This window comes from Jaculus jaculus, chromosome 13, assembly GCF_020740685.1.
Source record: "Jaculus jaculus isolate mJacJac1 chromosome 13, mJacJac1.mat.Y.cur, whole genome shotgun sequence".
Classification (NCBI taxonomy): domain Eukaryota; kingdom Metazoa; phylum Chordata; class Mammalia; order Rodentia; family Dipodidae; genus Jaculus; species Jaculus jaculus.
This window is the reverse complement of record NC_059114.1, coordinates 2538008-2550326: the sequence shown is the minus strand read 5'-3', so window position 1 is coordinate 2550326 and position 12319 is coordinate 2538008. Positions and strand designations below refer to the sequence as shown.

Here is a 12319-nt window from a genome sequence, read left to right as displayed (position 1 = left end):
CAGTGGATGGAGGCCCTGGCTCACCAATTCTCTCTCTCACTCTTGTTACTTTTCATTAAAAAAGGAGGGGGGACAATCTCTTGGGTGTGCCTCAAAAAAAATGAACTTTATGTCTGTTTTTGTGTCAAATATGGAAAGTCTCTTTTTTCTTGAATTATTTTGTATATTAAAAGAATGAACTCCTGCCCTCTCAATTTTCTCTATGAAAAGCCATTTTAAAAAATGCAGGGGCCCTGGAGAGATGGCTTAGCAGTAAAGGCATTTGCCTGTAAAACACAGGTTCAATTCCCCAGTACCCATGTAAGCCAGATGCATAAAGTGGTACATGTGTCTGGAGTCCATTTGCAGTGGCAGAAAGCCCTGGCATGCTTATTCTCTGTGTCTGCCCTTTGGCTCTCCCCTCCTACACCCCACTCAAATAATTTTAAAAGGCAGGGCATGGTGGTGCACACCTTTAATTTCAGCACTTAGAAGGCAGAGGTAGGAAGATTACTGAGTTTGAGGCCAGCCTGAAGCTACAGAGTTCCAGGTCAGTCTGGGCTAGAGCAACATTCTACCTTGAAAAAAAAAAAATGCAGGCAAATGTCATAGAATGTCACTGAATGAACAGTCCAGGGGAGATATATCTTGGTCATCCTCCTACCTCTGCCTTCCGAGTGCTGGAATTAAAAGCATGCACCACCATGCCCAGCCCTAAAGGAAGAATTTTCTAAACAAAACAGATTTAAGGGACTAGACTGAGATCCTCATGTAAAATGGATCACATTGTATGTGAGACAGAGCCAGGCATGAAGTTAGTATGGGGTGGAGGTGAAGGTGCCTTTGAGTATTAAAGTGAATGATGTGCCACCTGTGAGAAGTCAGGAAGAGACTGAATGACAGGAGCTGTCGTGAGATACCACTGTTGGCAAAATGCCCTGTTAGCATCACCTCAGGGGACAATATAACCTTGTGGCATAATGTGCCATGTTAGTGTCACATAAGGGGATGAGTGAGTCTAATATGAAGGTTAATAGTGATGTTCACCCAGGAAGAAATATCTGGAATAAGTCAACTGTGACTCCTTAGTGTTGAAATTTGGTATTGGTGGATTAAACTAGACAGAAAAGAACCAGATTCCAAACCCATTTCTGTGTTTTAGACACAACTCTCCTCTCAACATGGGGATTTTGTGATGTATAGACATGTGGTAGAAGTTTAAGCCATGTGTAAGTCATAGATTCACACACTCTGTATGCTCAGAGTATGTTTATTTCCTATACTTCACCTGATAATCTTCATGAACTAGATCACTTGGTGGACTGGTTTGTTTGTCCTCCTCCTTCCTCTCCTCCTTCTCATCCTCCCCTCCTTTTTTAATTTTTTGTTTTTTCAACGTAGGGTCTTGATCTAGCCCAGGATGACCTGGAATTCACTATGTAGTCTCAGGCTGGCCTTGAACTTACAGTGATGCACCACCACTCCCGGCCTGCTTCTTTCCTTCTTTTTTTTTAAATTTTTACTTAGTTATTTGAGAAAGAAGCACACCAGAGCCTCTAGCCACTGCAAACGCTAGACACAGGTGCCTCCTTGTGCAACTGTTTCATTTTTAAACAATCATGAAGTGGGGGTGAGACAGATGCTCAGTGAGTGAAGAGCACTTGTCCACACAAGGATGCGGACCTGGGCTTGACGCCCAACCCCACATAAAACCCGGATGTTGGCCATGTCTGTAGCACCAGACCTGAGGGGTGGAGACAGCCTGACAGAAGTGGCGGCTCTAGGTTAAATTAGCATCTAGAAGAGACCATTGATGTTCTCCTTTGCCCTTTGTGTGGGTATGCAAGTCTTCACACACACATCAAACCAAAAAAAAAAAAAAAAAAAAAACCTTTATAAAAAGGGTAAATAAAATTGGAAAAAAAATTCTTTAAATGAATTTTTGCTTGGGACTAGGGCAGAATTTCTGGTGACTTCTGAAATGGCCCTAAACATACTTCTGCCATTTTTTTCACAACTTTATTTATTTGATTTTTTTCACCTTCTTATTTATTTGAGAAAGAGGCAGAGAGAAAGAATGGATGCACCAGGTCCTCCAGCCAGTGCAAATGATCTCCAGACTCATCCATCTCTTTGCGCATTTGGCTTATGTGGGTACTGGGGAACCAAACCTGGGTCCTTAGGCTTCTCACTAAGGCAAGTCTCCAGCCCTATTTATTTATTTACTTGAGGCAGATAGAGAATGAGTTGCCAGGGCCTGTGCATCTGGCTTACATGGGAACTAGGGAATCAAACCTGGGTTCTTAAGGCTTCACAAGCAAGTGCCTTAACTGCTAAGCCATCTCTCCAGGCCCTGTTTCTGTTGTTTTGAACTACATATTTCTGACACAGCATATCAACACTGACAGTTATAAAATCAAAACATTAGTCAACTCTGAAAAATGCTAAAATGGTCTACATCCCACATAATCAAATGTTCTACCACAGCTTTATTCTTTACATGAAAAAAAAAAAAAAAACCTCATGGGGCTGGAGAGATAGCTTAGCAGTTAAGTGCTTGCCTATGAAGCCTAAGGATCCCAGTTCAAGGCTTGGTTCCCCAGAACCCATGTAAGCCAGATGCACAAGGGCGCATCTGGAGTTCATGTGCAGTAAATGGAGGCCCTGGCATGCCCATTCTCTCTCCCTCTTTGTCTGTCACTCTAATAAATATATTTTTAAAGCATTTCATTAGTATGCAAATTGACATTCTTTTTTTTGCTTTTTCAATTTTTTATTAACAACTTACGTGATTATAAAAAATATCCCCATGGTAATATCCTCCCTCCCCTCACTTTCCCCTTTGAAATTCCATTCTCCATCATATCTCCTCCCCATCTCAATCAGTCTCTCTTTTATTTTGATGCCATGATCTTTTCCTCCTCTTATGATGGTCTTGTGTAGGTAGTGTCAGGCACTGTGAGGTCATGGATATCCAGGTCATTTTGTGTCTGGGGGGAGCACATTGTGGCATTCATGTTTAATAAATCCTAAAATATGTCCAAGAATTTTTTTGTTGTTTATCTGAGAGAAAGAGGGGGAGACAGAATGGGCACACCAGGGCATCCAGCCACTACAAATGAACTCCAGATGCATGCGTCCCGTTGTGTACCTGGCTTACGTGGGTCCTGGAGAATTGAACCAGGATCCTTTGGCTTTGTAGGCAAGCACCTTAACCACTAAGCCATCTCTCCAGCCCAAAGAACTCTTTTAAGAAAAATGGCTCAACAGTTAAGGTGCTTGCTTGTTAAGCCTAACAGCCTGAGTTTGATGCCCCAGTGCCCATGTAAAGCCAGATACATAAAGTGGTGCATGCATCCGGAGTTCATTTGCAGTGGCAAGAGGACCTGGCCCATCCATTCTCTCTCATAAATAAATAAAATGTTTTAAATAGAGGAATTGTTTTAAAATAAATTTATGCTTCATTAATAGTGATCTTTTATTTCTATTCTTTTGTTTTGTTGAGGTAGGGTCTTCCTTTAGCCCAGGCTGGCCTAGAATTCACTACGTAGTTTTACACTGGCCTTGAACTCATGGCAATCTGCCTACCTCTGCCTCCCAAGTGCTGGGATTAAAGGCGTGCGCCACCACGCCCATCTATACTTACTTTATGCCTTTATACACAGGGTCAATTAAAACTTTCTTGGGTGAAGAGGGGCCACAGGGGGAAAACTTAGAAGCCATGACTCAGGCACACCCCACGTGTCCTTCCAGTCTAATAAATCGTGGCCTAGAGGGAGGCCATGGGGAGTTCATGGCAAGAAGGGACAGAGGCTCATGGGGAGACATTCAGAGGCTGTTTTGATTTTGGCATAGGGTTTGTAGTGTTGCCCAAATTGGTCTGAACTCAGACTCCAGCAATTCCCCTCAGTCACAGGCCTTCATCACCACACCAAGCACTGGGAACCACTCTGGATCAGGACTTTAATTCACGTCTAAAGGCCTGGACTTAAAGAAAACTGACTTTAGCCGGGCGTGGTGGCGCATGCCTTTAATCCCAGCACTCAGGAGGCAGAGGTAGGAGGATTGCCATGAGTTCAAGGCCACCCTGAGACTCCATAGTGAATTCCAGGTCAGCCTGGGCTCGACTGAGACCCTACCTTGAAAAACCAAAAAAAAAAAAGAAAATTGACTTTGATTTTTTTTGGGGGGGGGAGGTTCAAGGCAGGGTTTCACTCTAGCTCAGGCTCTCCTGGAATTAACTATGTAGTCTCAGCGTGGCCTAGAATTTGCAGTGATCCTCCTACCTCTGCCTCCCAAGTGCTGGGATTAAAGGCACCACCATGCCCAGCTCTGACTTCAATGTTTGAGCAATGACATAAACATGTAAAATCTACACTCTAATATTTAAGAAACATTCCCAACTATTAATGCTGAGTGTTCTCTAGATGCCACACTTAAACAAATCCCCTCAGCATAGAGCCAGGACACTCATGACTCCTCAACCTCAGCCTATGTATACTCACACTGTACATGCCTGCCCATCACAATGTTTAGAGACAGCACAGCAACTACTGCTGTGTGAACAGGTAATGCTGATTCCCAGGGACCCCATCAACTACTGCTGTGTGGAAGTATGCTGATTCTCAAAGGCTTACAAGTGTTTAAAATGTCACAAGAGACACCTCTGTATATCATCTGAATTTACCCCATCTTTTTTTGTTGTTCTTTCTTTTTAATTTACCCAGTCTTTAAACAATATATAAAGACATGTTTAGACTTGTTCAACATTCAGTGTTATCGAGACAAGGTTCTCCGTACCCACTTTCAGATGAGACTTGGCTGCTATGGGAAATCAATAGCAATAAATCAAGGGTTAGGAAACAAGGAGGCCATCAGGAGCTCCCACAGGCATCCATCCAGGAGACATCAGTTTCTGAGTTTTAGACAAGCTATTCATCCCAAAAGAATGGAATAGGCGATTTGGTAACATTTTGTAAGATGGCCACACCTAGAGGTGTGCACGGCCACAGAAGCGGTCCAGTTTCACTGTGCTGTGGGTTCTACAATGCCTGACAAGGTTACAGTGATGACTGAAGGCTTTCCCGCACTGGTCACACGCGTACGGTCTCTCTCCAGTGTGGCTTCGCTGGTGGTTCATGAAGACGGTCCGCGTGCTGAAGCTCTTGCTGCAGTGGCTGCATGGGTAGGGCTTCTCCCCGGTGTGGATGCGGCGGTGCTGCAGGAGCACTGCGTTCCTGCTGAAGGCCTTGCCGCACTCTGTGCACTGGTAGCGCTTCTCGCCGGTGTGTGTCCGCTGGTGCTGGACAAGGTGCGAGCTAAGGCGGAACGCCTTCCCACATACCTTGCACTCGTAGGGTTTCTCTCCCGTGTGGATTCTTCTGTGTCTGATGAGGCCATTGCTGGCACTGAAGGCTTTCCCACACTCCTTACACTGGTAAGGCTTCTCTCCAGTGTGGCTGCGCTGATGTTCAGTCAGGCCTGATCTCTGCCTAAAGGCCTTCCCACAACTGTCACATTCATAGGGCTTCTCCCCAGTGTGGATGGTCTGGTGCTGAAGGAGGTCTGAGCTCTGGGAGAAGCTTTTCCCACACTGGCTGCACCTGTAGCGCCTCTCTCCAGCATGGGGCTGGGGCTGCCTCTGTACCCAGCTCTGACAGTGACTACTTTCTCTGGACTTGGAAGCCATATGAGCATCTCCCTGGGGTCTGCTTTCCCCCAAATGTTCCACTTCTTTCAAGGTGTCTACCTTGGATGCCAACTTTTGATTTACAGGTATAGTTTCACTGCCTGGAATAAGAAATGGGCCAACAATGATGACTCCAAGTCAGACATACAGGTCAAAGCTGGCAGGGTAATGTCAGGAGGGCTGAGACAGGGATGTTAGGCTCAGCAGCTGTGCTGAGAGAAAGCAAGGTTCATGGAGAGGGTACACAAGCAAGGATACAGAACACGTACTATAAGGCACTATTCTTTTTTTTTAAGCAGACTTTTTTTTTAAATTTTTTTTTTTTTTTTTAAATTTGAGAGCGACAGACAGAGAGAAAGACAGATAGAGGGAGGGAGAGAGAATGGGTGCGCCAGGGCTTCCAGCCTCTGCAAACGAACTCCAGACACGTGCACCCCCTTGTGCATCTGGCTAACGTGGGACCTGGGGAACCGAGCCTCGAACCGGGGTCCTTAGGCTTCACAGGCTAGCGCTTAACCACTAAGTCATCTCTCCAGACCCATAATTCTTTTTGTTTTAATAGTTTATTTTTATTTACCTATTTGACAGATAGAGGAAAAGAGTGAGAGAATAGGTGTTTCAGGGCCACAGCTCTAGACACATGCACCCCCTTATGCATCTGGTTAATGTGGGTCCTGGGGAATCAAACCTGGATCCTTTGGCTTTGCAGGAAAATGCCTTAACCACTAAGTCATCCTTCCAGCCCAACAATGCCTAATTCTAACACAAGTAAGTTGGGCCCAGAGTTCACAGTCTGTTTTTTTTTTTTTTTTTTTTAATGTATTTATTTACTTGAGAGATGGAGAGAAATGCATGCCAGGACTTCTTGGGGCTGCAAACAAACTGGGCTAAAGAGGTGGCTTAGCAGTTGAGGCACTTGCCTATGACGCCTAGAAGCCACGTTCAACTCCTCAGTACACACGTAAGCCAGATGCACAAAGTGGCACATGTATCTGGAGTTCATTTGCAGGGCTAGAGGCCCTGGCATGCCCATTCTCTCTCTTGCTCTAAAATAAATAAATAAAATACTTTTTAAAACATTGCATATGCATGCACCATCCTATGTAGAGTCGCAAGACATCTGAATGGATCTGGACATTTCTTACCTTGTTCTTGAAATTGGTGGAAGCCCAAAGATTCATGTTTGAGTTGTGTCTCTATGGACGGGAACTGGATGGTTTTTGATTCCTGCTTGGACTTTAGAAGTGCCACATCTTCTGAGAGCCCTTGAAAATGTCCATGTTCTCGCTCTGGGGCCTGCAGGCAGATGGCTTTAGGTTCATGAGAGAAGAACTAATGGAGTTCAAGCTAATAATACGAGATCTCACATAACAATATGGAGCACTCTGTAGAGAGATGGCTTAATGGAAGGACCAGAGGTGGGTTTTCTTGTTGTTGTTGTTGTTGTTTTTGGTTTTTGAGGTAGGGTCTCACTCAAGCCCAGGCTGACCTGGAATTCACTATGTAGTCTCAAAGTGGCCTTGAACTCAAGATGATCCCCTTTATCTCTGCCTCCCAATGCCGGAATTAAAGAAGTGTGCCACTTCACTCAGCTTAGAGTTCTATTTCTTAACAAAGAGGAGAAGGGGGGCTGCAGAGTTGGCTCAACAGTTAAAACACTTGCCTGCAAAGCCTAACAGTCCAAGTTCAGTTCCCCAGTACCCATGTAAAGCCACATGCAAAAAGTAGTCCATGCATATGGAGTCTATTTGCAGTGACTGGAGGCCATGGCATGCCCATATTCTCTCTCTCCTTACAAATAAACATTGGTTTTTTAAATTATTTTTTAAAAGCTAGTCATGATGCTGCATGCCTTTAATCCCAATACTTTGGAGGCAGAGGTAAGAGGATTGTCGTGAGTTCAAGGACACCCTGAGAGTGCATAGTGAATTCCAGGTCAGCCTGGGCTAGAGCAAGACCCTACCTTGAAAAGAAAAAAATAAAAAAGAGGAGAAGAGGAAAAGAAAAAGTTACTCAGTATAGTATGCTGGTTTAAAATAAGTCAGTTACTTGATATCCAACAGAAATCCCAGCTATAGAGGGAGGCTGAGGCAGGAGATCACAAGTTCAAGGCTTGCTTGTGCTACACTGTATGGGTATAGCAAGCCTGGAGAGTTTAGAGAAATTTACTCAAAATACATAATGAAAATGGGGCTGGTTACATAGGTCAGTGGTAAAGCACTTGCCAAATATGTACAAGGCCAGAGGTCAAATCCTGACCATAAGTGTGGGCTGGGGGGGCATGGAGAGTAACTTCCCTCAGCCTGAGCATGCTGTATTTGATGGCTCATTTCCATGGCATAGAAAGTATGGCCAAAGTGACGGTATGTGTATGACTCCGTTGTGAAACACCAATGTCCGTTTTGCTTTCTGTCCTCTGGAGGAAAGCACCTGGTATGTAACGGTGACATTCAAACAAACTACAGGAAAAGACCAATAAGGCAAGAACTGAAACCTCCTGACCACAGCCACAGAGTAATGGAAGGTGGTGTATTCATGTAGAGTTCATTTGTAGCAGCCAAAGGATAACTGAGGCTCCCTCAGCACTTGTAGAGAATGGATCCCCCAGTGTCCCTCAGACGATGGTCACAGCTGTATCTTCACTGTGAGCACAGGAGACCCTCCCAAGCAGCACCTGCGTTCCCAGCTCACAAGAACAGAGAGAAAACAGTGTTCATTTGATAACCATTAAGGTTATGGAGTAATCGTGTACACAGCAAGAGAGAACTGAGGGCTGGATGGATGTCTTAGCGGTTAAGGCCTTTGCCTGCAAAGCCAAAGGACCCAGGTTCTATTCCCCAGGACCCACATTAGCCAGATGCACAGGGGCCACACGTATCTGGAGTTTGTTTGCAATGGCTGGAGGCCCTGGAGCGCCCATTCATTCTCTCTCTCTCCCTCTTTCTCTGTCATAAATAAATAAAATATTTAGTAAGAGAGAACTGAGACTGGCAGCCTGTCAGCACCCTCTCCCTGCACCTTTGTCCTCCTCTCACCTGGTGCCCAGGCTCGCTGAACTCTTGCTCCAGATCTTCAATGGCAGCCACGGCCTCCTCCCCGCTCTCGGGCTGCTGCCCCCGCACCCAGGCCTGCAGCTCCTCGGGCAGCATGCTCAGGAACTGCTCCAGCACCAGCAGCTCCAGGATCTGCTCCTTGGTGCGGGTCTCGGGCCGCAGCCACTGGCGGCAGAGTTCTCGGAGCCGGCGCAGAGCTTCTCGGGGACCAGGCGTCTCTTGGTAACAAAACTGCCTAAAAAGTTGGCGTGAGGCCTCCTGGACAGAAAAGCTGTTGGCTGACAGGTGGAGCTTTTGGTCCCTGAATGAGTCTTCCTCCACCTTCACGATCTTCAGTACATCCCGACCCTCCGCCGAAGCCATTCTAGCGCGGACGTGGAAGGCTCTCGCTGGTGCGGGGTGCAGGGAGGCGGTGGCCCGGCAGTCTAACCTCCGTGCGCGCACGCCTGACACCAGAGCGCTACGTAATCAGCGAGACCAGGGAAAGTCGTGGGAAAACACAGGAAAGAAACAATGAGTAGAATGTAACCATTTATATTAAGGTATTTACTTGTGTTTACTTATGTTTGGAAACTGGAAAGGATATGGAAAGTGATCCCCATTTTCCATCCTTCCCTGCAGTCATGTGTTTGTAATGCCTCCCATTGTGACTCTGAGCTCACAGATAATAAATCGGCTTTTTTTTTTAAAAAAAGCTGTCTTCAACTCAAAGCTGTTCAGACTTTCTCCTATGGAAAACCGACATCATTTAAGCTGAGCTCTTGAGTACAAAAGGAATGAACCCCCCACAGTCGGCTTGAGGAGTGGAAGAGCCCCAAGACTAGCCAAAGGCCCGGATGCAGGGCAAGGCAGGCAGGTCATCTGTAACCCAGTGACAACAGAAAAGTGGCTGGCAAGGCACACAGGAGTGTGGACTTTGTAAATGCAACGGCAATCATGTGAAGGCTTTTACGAAGTGCTAGACCACACTTGCGCATAAAGTTCCGATACTGGAAATGAGGGTGAAGCCAGGAGCAGAACAGTTGAAATAAGTAGGAGCAAAGGTTACTGCACTGATTCCGCAAAGACTTCCACCCAGATAAGATGTTACTATGCAGCTTCTACAGGTGACCTGTAATCCACGAAGAAATAATCTGGTAAATATCAGTCGGCCGTGAGGAAACAACTACAGAGAACGATGTGTTCCTATTTTCCTTCAATGAACTAAAAACGTCCTAAAGCTTTAAAGACCATTTTCCCCATTAGCCCCGATAACCTTAGAAACAACAGTAAAGAAAACCACCCACACTGCCAAATTCCCGAAGGATAGCAGATAAGAAGGACAAGGAGGCAGACGAATAGCTTACATACCATCACGAAGAGGCGAATCTCGAAGATACTCCCGGGACGACCAGCGGCGTCTCTCCAACAGGCAATGGGGCGGGAAGAAGGGAGGACAGAGGTAGGCTTATAACTACATTAAAGGAGATCGAAAAACAACATGCAACTCGTGTCCTCAGATCGCCTCCCAGCTGGTCCGCATCCAGTGCCCGGGCGCTGCACGTCCAGGCCGGGACCTCACAAGTCCCCGAGGCGCGGGTCCTCCAGGCGCCCGACTCTCCCCGGGCAAGGAGGCCCCGAGCGTCCCACAGCCCACAAAGGCCGGAAGTGCGGGGTCGGTGCGGAGCCCATCCGCCCCGCGGAGCCCCCTCTCCTCTCTCGAGAAGCCGCTTCTCTCGGCAGCGCGGCGGCGCCCGGCGACCACGTGACCGTCGACCCAGGGACAAATCGCAGCCCAGTGCGAGCCAGACGGAGCAGCCCGGACGGCAGCCGGCAGGGGCCGCTGCGGGCGCCTGAGGGTCAGCCGGAACGGAAACAAGCACGGCTGGGCCGGAAGGAACCGTCTAGTTCCCCATGGGAAACTTCTCCACCATTCATTCGTTCCGGGATGCGACTGCTGCCAACCTTGGGTCTCTGGCTGCATTGCTGGGGGGAAAGCGAGAGGAAAGCCGGGGAGAGGAAGAGGAGTGCAAACTGGGAGAAAACAAAACTGCCGCTGTGTTTCTTTTTCCTCTGACCTTGCTTCTGGACTCTCAAAGTCCGATAGATGGGTATGGAAACAAAATAACTAGGGAGAATTTACTTGAAAATTTAGTAAAATAAGTATTTGTAAAATCTGTTAGAATAGTAGCTTCAATGTACGTGAAACAAGTAACTTAGAAACTGCCTTTGCTGTAACGCAGATTCCTCCCTTGTGCTCTGAACATAAAGAAATGTGGACTACCGCCTGGCTTCTTTGCTTTTATTTTATATCTGTCAACTCTGGCTATAGGCATGTTAATCGTTTAAGAGTTGTCTAAACACAGATGGAGGGGGGTATGCTGCTCATCCCCCTTCAAGTCTGAAGGCACAAGACTAAGAGTAAAGCAGTATATTGCTGCTAGCTTTTGTTACTTCCTGTTCCAGACCCCCTGAAAGTCTCCAGTCAGTGTCCAAATCTGCAGTCACCTTGTATTCCAGGAACAACAGAGAGTCAAAGACAGATCAACCCATGATGAAATTACACCCGAGCACAGACCATCATCTCCTTGTTATCAACGGGTTGGCTGGGGGCGCTTGTGCTCTTCCAGGACAGAAATTGTGAGTATGTGAGCAAAAGTTCTTTCTATGCTGTCAACTCTGGGCCATTGAATGACCAGGCCAAGAGTCTGCACTGGCAGACAGAGGAATCTTGTGACTCCACATCACAAGAGTTGGTGCCTGTTGCCCCAGTCTACAAAAGTCAGGGTCTTCGTGGCTCTAGATACTGAAGTTGGAAGCTTACTGTTCTGGTCTTTAATTCGCGTCAGTCCTGGCAGTTGGCAGCCATTGTAATTCTCGGGTTCCAGCAGTAAGTAGCAACAGCCGGTGCCCGCTCATGTTACAGCTTCTGACAGGGACCCAGAGGTTGGGATCTTCAGCTCACACAGCACTGAGGCTACAGTGCCAGAATTTTAAGCCTTTGACAGTAGTTAGAACTAGAACTATTCTGCAAAGGAGAGCTATAAAAAGCTTCTGAGATCTTTGTCTGTCACGACTGGGAAGCTCTCTAAAACTGTTCAGCCCACCTCTTGCTGTTGCTGCCACAATCTCTTCAAGTTACGGACTCCTGCTCTACAGATAATAATCAAAAGGTAGGCGGGATCCGGGCTGGTGGTGTACACCTTTAATTCCAGCACTCGGAGGCAGAAGTAGGAGGACTGCCATGAGTTCGAGGCCACCCTGAGACTACATAATGAATTCCAGGTCAGCCTGGCCTAGAGAAAGACCTGACTTTGAAAAAGAAAAAAAAGTAGGCTAGAAAAGACAACTCGAGAGATTCTTTTTTAAAATTTTGTTGGGGCTGGAGAGACCGTTCAGTGGTTAAGGCACTTGCTGGCAGGGCCTAATGACCCAGGTTCAAATTGCCAGTACCCCAAGCCAGATGCACAAAGTGGTCCATGCATCAAAAGTTCATTTGCACCAGCTGGAGGCCCTGGTGCACCAGTTCTCTCTGTCTGTCTCTCTGCTTGCCAAAAAAATAAAAACAAATAATTGTTTTAAATTGTGACTATTAAAAACATTTTTGCTATTTGTATAT

The 12319-nt window shown here is 46.6% G+C and overlaps 2 protein-coding genes across 2 annotated transcripts in view; one reads left to right on the top strand and one right to left on the bottom strand.

Annotated features, from left to right (window-relative positions):
- Positions 1 to 4230: 4230 nt before the first annotated feature.
- Positions 4231 to 10405, bottom strand: Zscan31 (zinc finger and SCAN domain containing 31). The gene is made up of 4 exons (XM_004670873.2): positions 10072 to 10405; positions 8704 to 9181; positions 6814 to 6964; positions 4231 to 5769 (listed from the first exon to the last, which is right to left on the bottom strand). Exons 2-4 carry the CDS (start codon positions 9082 to 9084, stop codon positions 4970 to 4972), a joined length of 1332 nt encoding a protein of 443 aa, XP_004670930.1. The 5' UTR covers positions 9085 to 9181; positions 10072 to 10405; the 3' UTR covers positions 4231 to 4969.
- Positions 10406 to 10675: 270 nt separating this feature from the next.
- The window catches only part of LOC101606345 (zinc finger protein with KRAB and SCAN domains 3), a 22454-nt gene continuing 20810 nt past the window's right edge, over positions 10676 to 12319 (top strand). Inside the window, exons 1-2 of the mRNA XM_045132190.1 lie at positions 10676 to 10811; positions 11221 to 11340. The gene's annotated coding sequence lies outside the window, so the exon portion shown is untranslated. The remainder of the gene's footprint in view (positions 10812 to 11220; positions 11341 to 12319) is intronic.